The 14,199-nt window shown below is 42.0% G+C and overlaps 1 protein-coding gene across 1 annotated transcript in view; it reads left to right on the plus strand.

Annotated features, from left to right (window-relative positions):
- Nucleotides 1-14,199, plus strand: part of PGM5 (phosphoglucomutase 5) — a 199,268-nt gene that overhangs the window by 143,593 nt on the left and 41,476 nt on the right. Inside the window, exon 9 of the mRNA XM_047767736.1 lies at nt 2,505-2,688. Within this exon, the coding sequence (XP_047623692.1) occupies nt 2,505-2,688 (184 nt within the window). The remainder of the gene's footprint in view (nt 1-2,504; nt 2,689-14,199) is intronic.

Raw genomic sequence — 14,199 nt, forward strand, 5'->3', positions numbered from 1 at the left:
TGTGGGATGATGATCTAACTTTCTGCCAGCATTTTGAAGACATGGTGTTATGATAAGTGTATTTATAATACAGTTCATTTTTTGTGGCCAAGAGCTTACATGATAATTACTTTTTTCATAACAAATACCATATTAGAGAATATAAGGCAATGGAGATTTAAATTCTTGTAGGACATTGAATTATGTTTCAGGTTCCCATCCAAGAAGATCACATAGATAAAGGAAAAGGGAGGAGGGAATAGGTAGAAGGAAAGTGAACAATTCCTTCAGCCTCTGGGTAAAGTAGGTTGAAAGTGCTTGTGAAAGAAAATGATTTCTAGCCTGACGGTTTTCTTGGTGGGGAGAAGAGAATTCAGTGCTTTTGGTTGAACTCATCCTGAGCCTGAAGTTGTATCTGAGAATCCAGATGATTTTCCCTGTATGAATGGACCCCGGCAGAGAGTCTTCATGTTAAAATTTCTTTCCTCGAAGGTTTGCTGGTGGTGGTAATGGTCAGAGGGGGTTGTTGGGGATGGTCATGCTAGAACCTGTTGGTGTATGAAGATGGGCATTTGGGCACCTAGTCTGATGACCTCAGCCATAGGCGGAATGTGGCTTGTGACATTAGTGCATTTTCTCAACCTCTAAGTCGCTTTCAATGCCTGTCTCCTACTAGACCCTCTTATCCCATCCTCCTACTTCTTTCTGCTTGATTGGGTCTTCACCTTCCCAGAAAATGACCTTTAAAGAGAATCGAGGCTTAGGACCCACACACTGCTGTGAAAGAATGTTCTGAGAGAGTTTCCTATTGTTTTGTCTGTGAGGCTGGGAGGACACACCTTGTGTAGGAGGGAGACAAAGAATCAGATGTGGGTGCAGAGGACTCATTATTAGACATGGTATTGTTCCCTGTTCTCCATTTTGCCTAACACTCTGATGTTTTCTGGAAGTCTCATGAGATTTGGGGTGGAAAAAACTATTGCTAAATCAGATCTTTCTTCTTTCAGTTCATTCTGAGAACTCACCTCCTTCCCTGTGTTATTTAAAGAGACCAAATGTGAGATCTCACCATAGCGCTTGGGCACTGCTGCCCCTTCTGGGGCTTCCTCCTTAAACAGACGCCCCCCCGACACACACACCCTCTACTCCGTGTGTGCTGTTAGGACTTGGTCAAAATCATCTGATATAGGGAAAGGCCCTACAATTTCTTCATGGCAGTGACTAAGAATAAAAGTAATTAACAGGTTTAAGTTGGCACTGTGCCAACTACTTGATATGCATTATCGTATTTAAACCCCCCAACAACCAATGAGATCGGTGTTATTTTTAGTCTTTTTCCCCCCAATCACCTCCCAGCCCCATTGTTATATTTGATGTTCTTGGCTCAGAGAACCTTTTTTTTTTTTTTTTTTAACGGAACAACTGTAATATTTTTTCCAAATTTCCAAGAGACTTTTAGGGTCCTTTGCTCTTCCCCTGCCTGAATTCCTCTTTTTCCTTCCTTTCTTCCTTCACTTCCTCCCATCTTTCATTCCACTACTTTCAAAACACTATTTACCAGAAGCAACAGAGAACAAAACAAGTAAGATCTCTGCCCTCCTGGAGCTTACAGTTCTCATGGGCAAAAATTAAAAATAAGTAAACAAGGGAGTTCCCGTTATGGCTCAGCAGTAAGGAACCTAAGCAGGATCCATGAGGATGCAGCTTCAATCCCTGGCCTCTCTCAGTGGGTTTAAGGATCTGGCGTTACTGTGAGCTGTGCTGTAGGTCACAGACATGGTTTGGATCCCACATGACTGTGGCTGTGGCATGGGCTGGCAGCTATAGCTCAATTGGTCCCCTAGCCTGGGAATGCGGTCCAAAAAAAAAAAAAAGGAGACAAGTATATTTAAAAAAGTAAATACAGATTGCAGTAACTACCAAAGAAGGTACAGAGAATGATAAGAGATGCGAAGAGAAAGAGGGAAGCTACCTTAGAGAGCTGGTCAGAGAAGGTCACTTTCTGGACATGACATTAAATTTGAAGACTGAAGGAAGAAAATGTGTCAGCCCTTTGAGTAGCCAGGGGAAGATTGTACCAGGCAGAGGAAGTAGCAAGAGCAAAGGCCCGAAGATAGGAAAAGGCACCGTGTCTCTGAGGACCAGAGAAGAGGCCCCTTGTGGCTGGAGCACAGTCAACAAGGGGGAGAGTGAAACAAAGTCAAGAAGAAGGGCAGGTCCCTCCCAAAGTGCCTTAGAGACTGTGGTTAGGGTTTGGAGTCTCATTATCCACAGGATGGGTATTTTGTGAGGGTTTCAAAGGAAAGGATCGACATGATTCGATGTTTACAAGATGGTGTTGGCTGCTGTGTGGGGAGTGGATTATGAAGGCCAAGGGGGAGAGGGGAGACCAGCTGCAGGGTGCTTATCTGAGTGGCTCTTCCATGGGAACAAAATCAGTGATTAGATGACCTTGAGAGGCTCAGCCAGTTGCTGGTTCTCTGATAAGATTTGCATTTATCTTGTGTCCTGCCCTCCCTCGCCAGGTTTGACTATGAGGGGTTAGAGCCCAAGACGACGTATTACATCATGAGGGACCTGGAGGCCTTGGTCACAGACAAGTCCTTCATTGGCCAGCAGTTTGCTGTGGGGAGCCATGTCTACAGTGTGGCCAAGACAGACAGCTTTGAGTACGTGGACCCTGTGGATGGCACCGTGACCAAGAAACAGGTACTTGTTAGGAAATTGCCAGAACAAGTTATCAAGCAGATCAGGACGGGGATAGGGGGTGGGTGGTGGGGATGTGACAGGGGTGTAAAATGTCATACAATTGGAGGGGCCTTCAGGGATGATCTCCTCAGAGCCCTTCATTTTACAGTTGACAGCCCCATAGCCAGGAAAGGAGAAAGCCTTTGGCAAAGGCTACCTACCTACTTCACGGCGGACGGTGGATTAAAACACAGGACCCTGGCTCCCTATCCACTTGGTAACTCATGGGCCAATACCCTAAACAGATTTAGATCCATCATTTCTTTCTGAAATATTTGCAGCCTGCAGATTCAGAAAAGTTTCCAAGAGCAAAAGATCCCTTTCCTTGGGACCCCGTGTGCGGATGTTTCACCTTTTACTACCTTATGTCATTGAGGAATGATAGACGCTTAGCCAGAGGGGTTTGTTATTCTTGGTAGAGGGAGAAACAGTTGGAAAACTTGCCCCATAAACCCCAAAGGAAGATTTATGGTTGAGAACTATTATGAAAGATAAGTGGTACAATCAGCCACAGATTCTATTATGATCTCATCTGTGTAAATTGTGTAAGGGATGCTGAAAGCTATGACAATTATTTTTCTTCTCGATTTTGTTTATTCATTGGCTATGGCAATATCAGCCACTCCGGGAGCACATTTTTACATTTATAGTCTAAATAAGACACTCTGAGTAATGGTGAGAGACGTTCCGTTCTAAAGTACCCAAATTCTTGTCTTTTTATGCCTCATTCAGTACAAGACAGCAGAATAAATCAGAAGCTGTAGGTCTTGGGGAGACCAGATATAATGATGGATATTTTCATTTTGACTAGGATTTCGTACGTAGTCCTTGTCCTAGGGTCACCTGACTTGCTGATGTTCCAAAGCCAGTGCCTCCTTTACTTTTCTGGTGTTCTCTCTCTGGTCTGCTTAGCTTTATGGTGATCTTTCATCTCTATCAAAATGTCAGTCTTTCATTACAGTATCACTTTGAAAATAGTGGTTACAAAGTTTGAAGACCCAGAATTTAATCCTATCCCTGCTCTTTTTTTTTTTTTTTTTTTTTTTTTTTTTTTTTGCTATTTAGGGCTGCACCTGCAGCATATGGAGGTTCCCAGGCTAGGGGTTGAATCAGAGCTGCAGCTGCCAGCATACACCACAGGCACTGCATTGCAGGATCCAAGCTGTGTCTAAGATCTACACCACAGCTCATAGCAATGCTGGATCCTTAATCCACTGAGCGAGGCCAGGGATCGAACCGTCAACCTCATGGTTCCTAGTCGGATTTGTTTCTGCTGCGCCACCACGGGAACTTCTCTATCCCTGCTCTTTACTAGTTGTGTGACTTTGGGAAAGTTGTTCGATTTCTTTGAGCCGTGGTTTCTTCCTCATCTGTAAAACATTGATCTCACAGAGCTGTTTAAAAATAGAATGAAATAAAATATACAAAAACTCCTAGCTGTTCTTCATACAAGGGATACACACTACAATATTTATAGTTTTGTTTTGTTTCACTCAGGGAGCCTTTCTTATAGACTGGATTGAATTCTATCCAAAATAATACCAGTGAACCCTTAGAGATGTGAAGCCAAGAACCAGTGCATGGCATCTCTGAGCTTCAATAACTCTTTTTCAGTTTTGTACCATATTTTCACTTCTGTTTTATACAGGGCCTTCAGAACAAACTTCCCTCATCCAGGGCTCATTGTTTTTGTTGTTATTGTAGAAGTCAAGAATCCTAAAATATGTGCTTTCTAAAGCATCCTTGAGAGGTTTTTGTTTCTCCACGAGGAATGCTTGAAAACCATTCCTCGAAGGGATTGTCAAGTAGGCTGTAGGTTCTAGACTTTATCTACTCATGCAAAGCTCTATTGAGCTCATTTGTTTTGCTGTTAAATCCACTATCTTGTTTCTTATTTATTTATTTATTTTGCTATTTCTTGGGTGGCTCCCGTGGCATATGGAGTTTCCCAGGCTAGGGGTCCAATCGGAGCCGTAGCCGCCAGCCTACACCACAGCCACAGCAATGCGGGATCCGAGCCACGTCTGCAACCTACACCACAGCTCATGGCAACGCTGGATCCTTAACCCACTGAGCAAGGGCAGGGACTGAACCCACAACCTCATGGTTCCTAGTTGGATTTGTTAACCACTGTGCCATGACGGGAACTCCCTTGTTTCTTCTTTAATGCACTCAGCATTTGGATACTTTTTTTTTTTTTTGGCTTTCCTTTAACTGTTCACATCAGTCTAATTCCTCAGCTGGATCCCAAGTTCGGAGTTTGATTTATTCCATGCCCCCTACCCTTCAAACCTGAATACTGGTTTCCATTTTCACTCTGGAATTTGATTTTTTTTCTATACTATTTAATCTGAGCTAAAAGGTGGCTTATGTATGAATAGATAAGTGTTACCAGGTCCTGCTCTTGGGCATTTCTCTGATAACAAAGGAAAGGTAGTTGTTCGTCTTCCCAGATTCCAGAACCCAAGTGATACCTTCATTAGCTGGTGGCCCTGAATCACACTAAAGCTGCTTGCAGGTCCAGGTTTGGCTCAGTGAAGGTTTGGGGAGACAGTTAACACTCAGTGGCATCCCTGTTGTCAGCAAGTTTCAGATGGTTCTTTCAGTACTGTTGGTCCTGTTGCCATAGAAGGGTACTTCCTCCAGAAGTGAGGCCATTGCCAAACTTTCACCACTGGGACCTGCATCTCAGTTCTTACGGGATGTCAGTATTATCAGCATTCGAATTTGGGGACAGCTGAGTCTGGAGCATACTTTGTGCAACATTATTGTAAAATAAACTATCCATTCCTAAAGCTATAATTGAATTTAAATAAACTAGTATTATTTTTTAAATAATCATGAAGTGCCTTGGTGCATTCATTCAATCGTTATTTCTTGAGAGCCTACCAAATGCATACTATTGGCTTCTTGGTGGTGCAGTTTTAAAATTTAAATATTTATCAGCTTTATTGAGCTATAATTCACATACGTAATTCACCTATTTAAAGTATACAGTTCAGTGGTTTGTAATATATACAGAGAGTTGTACAATCGTTAACACAACAAATTTTAGCACATTGTTATCACTCTTTCCCAAATAAATCATGTACTGTTTAGCTATCACCTCCCTTCCAACCTGTGGCAACCATTGAGCTACTCTCTGTCTCTATAGATCTTCCTATTTTGGAAAAGTTCACATAAGTGGAATCATATAATATGTGGTCCTTTGTGATTGTCTGCTTTCATTAAGCATAATGCCTTAAGGTACATCCATGTTGTACCATATATCAATACTTTGTTCTTTTTTATTGCTGAATAATATTCCACTGTGCAGCTAAACTACATTTTGTTTATCCATTTATCAGTTGATAGACATTTGATATATTTCTACTTTTTAGCTGCTATGAATAATGCTGCTGTGAATATTCATGCAAGCTTTTATGTAGACATAGATTTTCAGTTCTCTTGGGTAGGAGTGGAATTATTAAGTCAAATGGTGACTCTGTGTTTAACCTTTGAAGTATCTACCATAAAGCCTACAAAAGCAATTGCACCATTTTACATTCCTACTGGCAATGTATACAGGTTCAAATTTATGAATACTTTTGTTGTTGTTGTCCTTTTAGGGCTGCTCCCACAGCATATGGAGGTTCTCAGGCTAAGGGTCAAATTGGAGCTATAGCTGCCAGCCTGCACCACAGCCACAGTAACACAGTACCTGAGCAGCATCTGCGACCTACACCACAGCTCATGGCAATCCTGGATCCTTAACCCATTGAGCAAGGTCAGGAATCGAACCTATGTCCTCATGGATACTAGTCATGTTCATTAACCACTGAGCCATGAAAGGAACTCCTGAATACTTTCACTAACCCTTGTTATTGTGTCTTTTTCAATTATAGAATAGTGTAATTAAAAATAACCTACTATGCGGAGTTCCTGTTGTGGCTCAGTGGTTAACAAATCCAACTAGGAACAGTGAGGTTACGGCTTCGGTCCCTGCCCTTGCTCAGTGGGTTAACGATCTGGCGTTGCTGTGAGCTGTGGTGTAGGTTGCAGATGCAGCTCAGATCCCACGTTGCTGTGGCCCTGGGGTAGGCTGGTGGCTACAGCTCTGATTCAACCCCTAGTCTGGGAACCTCCATATGCCACGGGAGCGGCCCAAGAAATGGCAAAAAGACAAAAAAAAATAACCTACTATATTATGGATTATTTCAAAATTAAGATATAAGAAGACTTAACTTCTTTAAGGAGAAACAGAAGTATGCTTCTGCTAGCTATGGGAAGCAGATTGCTATGGTTTCTCCAGTGTTCTATCATGTTGGTGTCAGACATACATAGGTTTGAAGGCTGACTTTGTCATTGCCTGGATCTGTGACTCTTTGAACCATAACATGATGAAGGGTGGGTAATACTGACCATACAAGGTTATAGAGAAGGTTTGAAGAGAAAAACTTACAAAGCCCCCTTGTACATTGGCTAGTGCCCATTTGATGCTCAAGAAATATCAGTTACTTCCCCATTATCAGAATCCTTAACTTGACTATATCAGTTTGAAGGAAGGGTCCAAGTGTCTTAAAGTCAGATAGTTGTGGGTTTGACTCTTGGCTCTGCTATCTCCTGGCTGAGTGATCTGAGGCAGGTTAACGCAACCTCCCCGTGCCTTTCTCTTCTGTTGGTGGAAATGGGAATAAAAATTGTGGCTATACTTCTATTGGGAGAATTTGATCAAATAATACATGTAAATAGTCATGGCACATAATAAACAGTAATAAATGGCTAACTAAAATATGTTATGTTAAAAGAGCATCCTTGGGAAAGAAACATTTTGGCATTTAATGTACCATGAATGATAAGAAAAACAGGAGGGAAAAAAACATACAACTTTGCCAGGGGTCGTATGATGATATGGGAAGGCTCTTTCACTTTCTGAGTTATTTATGAATTGATTCAAACTCACATTTCTCTGCCTCCCGCAATCCAACCCCCAGCACACACATACTTTGCTTCGGAAAGAAAAAGTTTTTTGTTTTTTTTTTAAGCCATCCCTGTCTCCTTTTTGTCCTTGATTTGAGGTCAAAATCAGGAAACAGACCGTGGGAAAAAAAAAAGCTGTTTCACATGTATCTCTAGAGATAAAAAAGAAAATGCTTCTCTGTCCAAAATGACATTAAAATCCTATTCTGGTGAAAAGCCATCCCTGTCCTCCATCCTCTCCACTGCTGTGGAAATGCTCAGCAAAATCTATCCTGCCTGTGAGATCCTGGGAGGGTCATTCAAGGAGCAAGGAGGAAACCCAAAGTACTCAACCTCTGACATGAATTCCCAAGGACCTCATCGGCCTCAGTGTGGCCTGTTGGGTCTCATGGAATTTACTATGGCTGCCTTTGCGTGTCTGATGTTTTTGTGACCTTGGGTGCCAAGAGAAAAGTTGATGTGTGCCTTCCATTAAAGAGGACCCAAAAGAGACTCTGATTTAGAAATAGCAATTGAATCAGGCATGGTTCAACAATTGCAACTCATCCTTCTCTAGTCCCACGAGGATATGTCACTGGTTATTTTCTGGCAAAATCTAGTCCCGTGAGTGAATGCTGATGGTTTATTCAAATATGAGTGGGGAAAATAGCCAACAGCTGCTGTGAAAATAGGGGAGCAGTTGGATTGAATTGCTGGCTAATTGAGGAGGTCCCCACTTTATGCTTTGTAAAGACATGGGAGAGATGAGGGAAGGTTAGGCAGCTCCCCAAGGCATTAAGGGGGACCCAGTCTTTCCTCAAAGCAGAATTCATTGTGCACATATCAAGACTTTCCATGGTGCTTGGTGCTCTCTCGCTCTCTACCTCCCCCCCCCCCACAGCTGTCAGTATCTCAGGGAACATTAGTGGTACCCGGTTTATCTCTTACCATTGTCCTCCCCATCTCCTCCTTGTAGCCCTGATTATGAGACTCTCCCAGCTCTGGGAAAAGGAATACTACAATCCTGGTGCTGTGAAGGAAAAACAGCTCGAGAAATGGTACCAACACTGAGTGAGGATGTATTGCCACTGGTGGGAGGGAGGGGCCATCCATCTAGAACTATGACCTGTATTTTGGAAATTAGCTTGGAAATGAGAAACCCTGACACTTTGGGAGCAAAAGTTAACTGATTTTCTCCTTATGACTCATCCAACTCCTGTATTTCTATTTAATAAGATCAAAAATCATTAAATTCTATGAGTGCCGAAGTCATTTGCAAGTAAAAGTTCAGCTGATATTTCAAAAAAAAAAAAAAAGCTGATGTAAATAAATGCATACCAGTTAGCTGATGTGGAAAACCAAATCCAATTTGATTATGTCAGGCTAACTCTGAGCTTATTAATACCTCTTCCAGTTATGCAGACCGCGTGGAAACATTTTGATGTTGTTCTCAACCTGGAAGAAAGAACCATTTGAAATTAGTTCAGAGAAAAGCACACTTTGAAGACTGATTCTGAAGTCACTTTGCTTTTAATGTTGTTATTTTAAGATGCAGGAGGGTGTCTGTGCTTTTTAATTTCTGTATTTAGAAATAATAAGTGAATCGGCAGTCTCGAAATCACATTTTAGTCTGGCATGTTGTGCTTTAATATATACCGCAGTGTGGCCAACTCCTGGTCGGCAGATACAGAGAAATTTACCAGCGCCTCCTCTCTGGCAGCCTCATGTGAGGGCAACTGAGCAATGTCAGTTGGAAGATCTGGGACCCTGGGGTGGGGGCTCGCTCTTCAGAGTTAACTGGTCAACCTTTACCTTCAAGCATCAACTTTAATTACGTTCCAGTCAATGAACCAGCGGAGTGACAATCATAGTAACACTCTTTGTCCTATAATATGCCGTTTCCTTGGGTATGGTTTCCGCATCTAGAAGCAGAATCTAAGCAGAATCTTCAGTTGGACTGATTATTATCCCACCTGTGGAATTTAGTTAAATCTGGATGTTAGCACCTATTGGTAGTCTGCCTATGTTGAGTAACAGCAATGTTGTCATTACATGTTTCAATCTGGGTTTCAAAACCCTTTTGCTCTTGCAGTTGGGATGTTTAAAAAAAATTCCCCGTAATAAACATACCTTCCTCTTCCACCTTGTACAATATGGTGGAGATAGTAGAAGTTTGATTCATTCATGGGTGCATCCACTTACTGAATATTTTCCAAACATTTACTACCTGCTAGTCAGCTTGCTGGGCATTAAGGATACAGCAGCACACAGGGCAGTCTAGCAGGGAAGACAGACTGACGTTAAACTTGTAATGACTGCAGAGTTTATTGAACAGTATTTTAGAGAAATCACTTATTTGGAAGTGCATAGCAGAAGGAACGAACTTAAACAAGGACTCTGGAAAGCTCTCCATGGGAGGTGGTATTTAAGCTGCGCCCTGAAGAATGCTTTTCTTCCTTATTTATACTATTGTTTAGCTTTCCAGATAAAGATATTTCCTATGGGCCATAAAATTCTCAATGGGATGTTACTGTTGCTGTGATTATGATTCTCACCTCTAGTGCCCATTCTTCAACGCTGTACTTGTGGTAAATAAAGACAATTGGAGAGTTCCCATTGTGGCTCACCAGGTTAAGAACCCAACATATGGAGTTCCCATCGTGGCGCTGCAGAAACAAATCCGACTAGGAACCTTGAGGTTTCGGGTTTGATACCTGGCCTCGCTCAGCGGGTTGGGGATCCGGCGTTGCTGTGAGCTGTGGTATTATAGGTCGCAGATGCGGCTTGGATCCTGTGTTGCTGTGGCTGTGGTGTAGGCCGGCAATTGTAGCTCCAATTTGACCCCTAGCCTGGGAACTTCCATATGCTGTGGGTGCGGCCCTAAAAAAGCAAAAAATAATTTTTTTTTAAAGACAGAATTAAAAAAAAAAAAAAAAGAACCCAACATAGTATCCATGAGGATATGGGTTCCATCCCTGGCCCTGCTCAGTGGGTTAAGGATCTGATGTTGCTGTAGGCTGTTGCTTAGGTTGAGGATTTGGTTTGGATCCAGTGTTGCCATGGCTATGGTGCAGGCCAGCAGCTGCAGTTCCAATTTGACCCCTAGCCTGGGAACTTCCATGTTCCTCAGGTGCAGCTGTAAAAAGAAAAGGAAAAAAAAAAGAAAAAAGATAATTGAGCCTCTTGGTAGGATACTAGAAGACCGTGGATTTAAATCGTTTTTTTGTTTGTTTGTTGTTTTTCCTAATGGCTTCTTTTTCTGTGATTTTGTTGATTTGTCTTCCAAGGACCAAACATATATTCCATGCTTTAAAATGACATGTAGGCTGATTTGGCAACAGAGGGAGATGCTGTTTCTAGTTAGTTGGGAAGTTCTGCCTTGCTTCTGATTCAGTGGAGTTTTGATATAATGAATTACCTTCTCCTGACATAAGTTAATCACTTCAGGACTATCTTCTAAAATGTTAGTACAATCCTGCTAGGATGTGTGATAAGAATCTAACATTCTGGAATGGCATCCCAGTTACTTCCTAATGAAATACTAATGTCTGTGTGTAGTCAGGAGGGCAACTGTCACCAGGAAACATAAATATTAAAGGAAAAAGCTGCACACTATCACAGGAACTGAGGGAGGAAACTATCCCTGTTGTCTGGGTGAAGTATGTCTGAATCCAAAATATCACAGAACTGGGCCTGGTGTTGAGTGAACAGGCATCAGTGGCCATTTTGGCCAAAGACATGGGGAAATGGGATGTGTGTGAGAGCTTGGACATTGTTCCAAGCTGGATAGTTGGAATCTGGGTGAGGACTAGCCTAGAAGTCTTTAGTCTCCAAGTAGCCTTCTCATCACCTAATGGGAGTTTTGCTGGATGGACGTTTTAAAACTACACCTAAGAATCCATTTGACCTTGATTTTCCCCAGATAATTATTCTCCATTGTTGGGTTCCAAGAGTGCTGCTTGGTTTTAAAAAATAAAAGTAAGGCTAGATGAGAATTATCCCAAGGGTAGGGCAGCTGGGTATGGCTGTGTAGTTAGTGCACTGCACAAATGCATGAGCCTAATAGGGAAGCAGAAGCTGAAGTCCAGACCAGCCAAGAGGAAGGATGCTTTTCTGTCATTTGTCCACCCCGAGGGGGCGCTATTTATACTTTATATAAGGGGCATTGATGGACTAGCTGGTGACCTGCTCAACCACTTTTGAACTCATGATCGCAGCTAACTCTATGACTTAAACAAAGAAAAATGGAGTAATTCTAGCTATTTTTTTTTCATGGAGAGAAATGCCTGTCCAATCCAGATCTTCTGCTTTAAAAGCTGCATGCCTTCTTCTACAAAATCTGATTCAGATGTTGCACAGCGATATTTTCACCTCGAAGCTTTCCAGATAAATGGTTGGGATTTCCTGTGGGAGATAACATCTGAGTTAATCTGCAGGGTGTCTCTCTTCCAAGCCTGTCCTGTCGCCAGGTTCACATGCCTGGGGTGGCCAAGTGACTGTACATGCGACATTGTACCAGATTTCAGGGCCATGTGCTGTTTTCCCCTGGAATTCACCCTAAGTCAGTATTTGACTAGGTCAGATGCTGCCAAATCACTGCTGGTCATGTCCAGTTCTTCCTTCCCCGCCTGGCTGCAACATGTCCTATCGTCTCCAAGCTCACATCTGGCAGCTCTGCGTGTACTTAGCAACTCTCAGATTTCCCTGCATTGATTTACACAAGGACTTAAAAAAAAAACAAAAAAAAAAACCCACCCTAACATTCATTTATCAAGCATTTATCAGATACCTACTCTACATAAGGCTGTGTGCCAGTTTGCAGGACCATACAAAACATATGCGATATTGTTCAAATATGTCACAGGAGAAGCAATGTATGGCTAGCAGTGGTTTCATATAGTTCAACCTAAAATTATAAGCGTGGAGTCAGAAGACCTAGGCTGAAACCTTGGCTCCTCCATTTGCTGGATGTGTTACCTTGAACAAGTTTTTTGACTTTCTTTTCAGTAAAAGGAGGAGGTGACCTAGATGATCCTAAGGTTCTTTCAGGACCTTAAGATTCCAAATTGACCAGCCAGGAAGGAGTATTTTATTGCCAAATAAGCCAGTTCCATGGGAGATAGGGAGAAGATAAATGGTAACAAATTTATGTGTTTAGCAATGATTTCAGAGAACCATGGCACTGTAAGAATAAAATTAATCTTAATTCTGCCTAATTTAAAAATAAGTATATAGCATTGCACCACAAACCTCTAGGCTTTATACAGCAGTCTTTTGCAAAATCTGGAAAGTTGGACAAGTTAGAGCATAGCACCATTTTCACTAAAATCTTCAATATAAGAATAATTCTGGAGTTGCGGCATAGCGGAAACAAATCAAGACTAGTATACAATAGGATGTGAGTCTGATCCCTGGCCTCGCTCAGTGGGTTGGGGATCCAGCATTGCCGTGCGCTGTGGTGTAGGTCGAAGATGTGGCCCGGATCCTGCATTGCTGTGGCTGCGGCGTAGGCTGGCAGCTGTAGCTCTGATTAGGCCCCTAGCCTGGGAATTTCCATATGCTACTGGTGCAGCCTTAAAAAGCAAAAAAAAAAAAAAAAAAAGGAGAAGAATTCTACTTATATAGTGAGTTAAAATTTTTTCACAGCACTTCTCAGATACATTTTCTCTTTCTTTTGTGACATAAAACAATTTTTCTTTTTTTTAATATAATGATTTTGATTTTTTCCATTTTCTCTTTCTTTTTTGACATAAAACAATCTGTTTTTCTTTTTTTAATATAATGATTTTTATTTTTTTCCATTATTGCTGGTTTACAGTGTTGTGTCAGCATGGTGACCCAGTTACTCATACATGTATACATTCTTTTTCTCACATTATCACGCTCCATCATAAGTGACCAGACATAGTTCCCAATGCTACACAGCAGGATCTCATTGCTAATCCATTCCAAAGGCATAGTCTGCATCTATTTCAGATACATTTTCTGATCTGATGTTCACAAGAACCTGGTAAGCCAGGCTGTATTATTTTTCATCCACTTTTAGGAAACTGAGGCTTAGAGAGCTTGAGTGACTTACTCAAGACCACCAGCTAATAAGCCAAGCCAGAATGCTAGCCTCGTTCTTTAGTTGTGATTCCTGTATCATTTCCAAACTGACTTTCCACAAACAGCAAACCGAAGGGGGCAAATCTGGGGAGAAAAAGAAATGCTACAGAGATAACTGGAAGCAGATGGGAGGGGTTTTGTTTGGGGTTCGTAAAGCAGTTCTTCAACAACCTTCTTCATTGGAACAAAGTTAGGTGGGCAAAACCCCACCCTGGTCATGGAGACATACAACTATGGACACTCAAAGGGGGAAAAAAAAGCAGTAGGCTGGAAGTGCAGTACCCCCATCCCATAATTAACATTATCTTCTAAGGGAGAAGGGCATCTCTTTCCCTTCTTTGTGCTTGTGGCCATTGTGTCATCCTGGAAATTCCAACTCCTACAGCTGCAGAGGTATCATGGATTCCTCCACTGCTGCTTCAAGAA

Source organism: Phacochoerus africanus, chromosome 2 (assembly GCF_016906955.1).
Source record: "Phacochoerus africanus isolate WHEZ1 chromosome 2, ROS_Pafr_v1, whole genome shotgun sequence".
Lineage (NCBI taxonomy): Eukaryota > Metazoa > Chordata > Mammalia > Artiodactyla > Suidae > Phacochoerus > Phacochoerus africanus.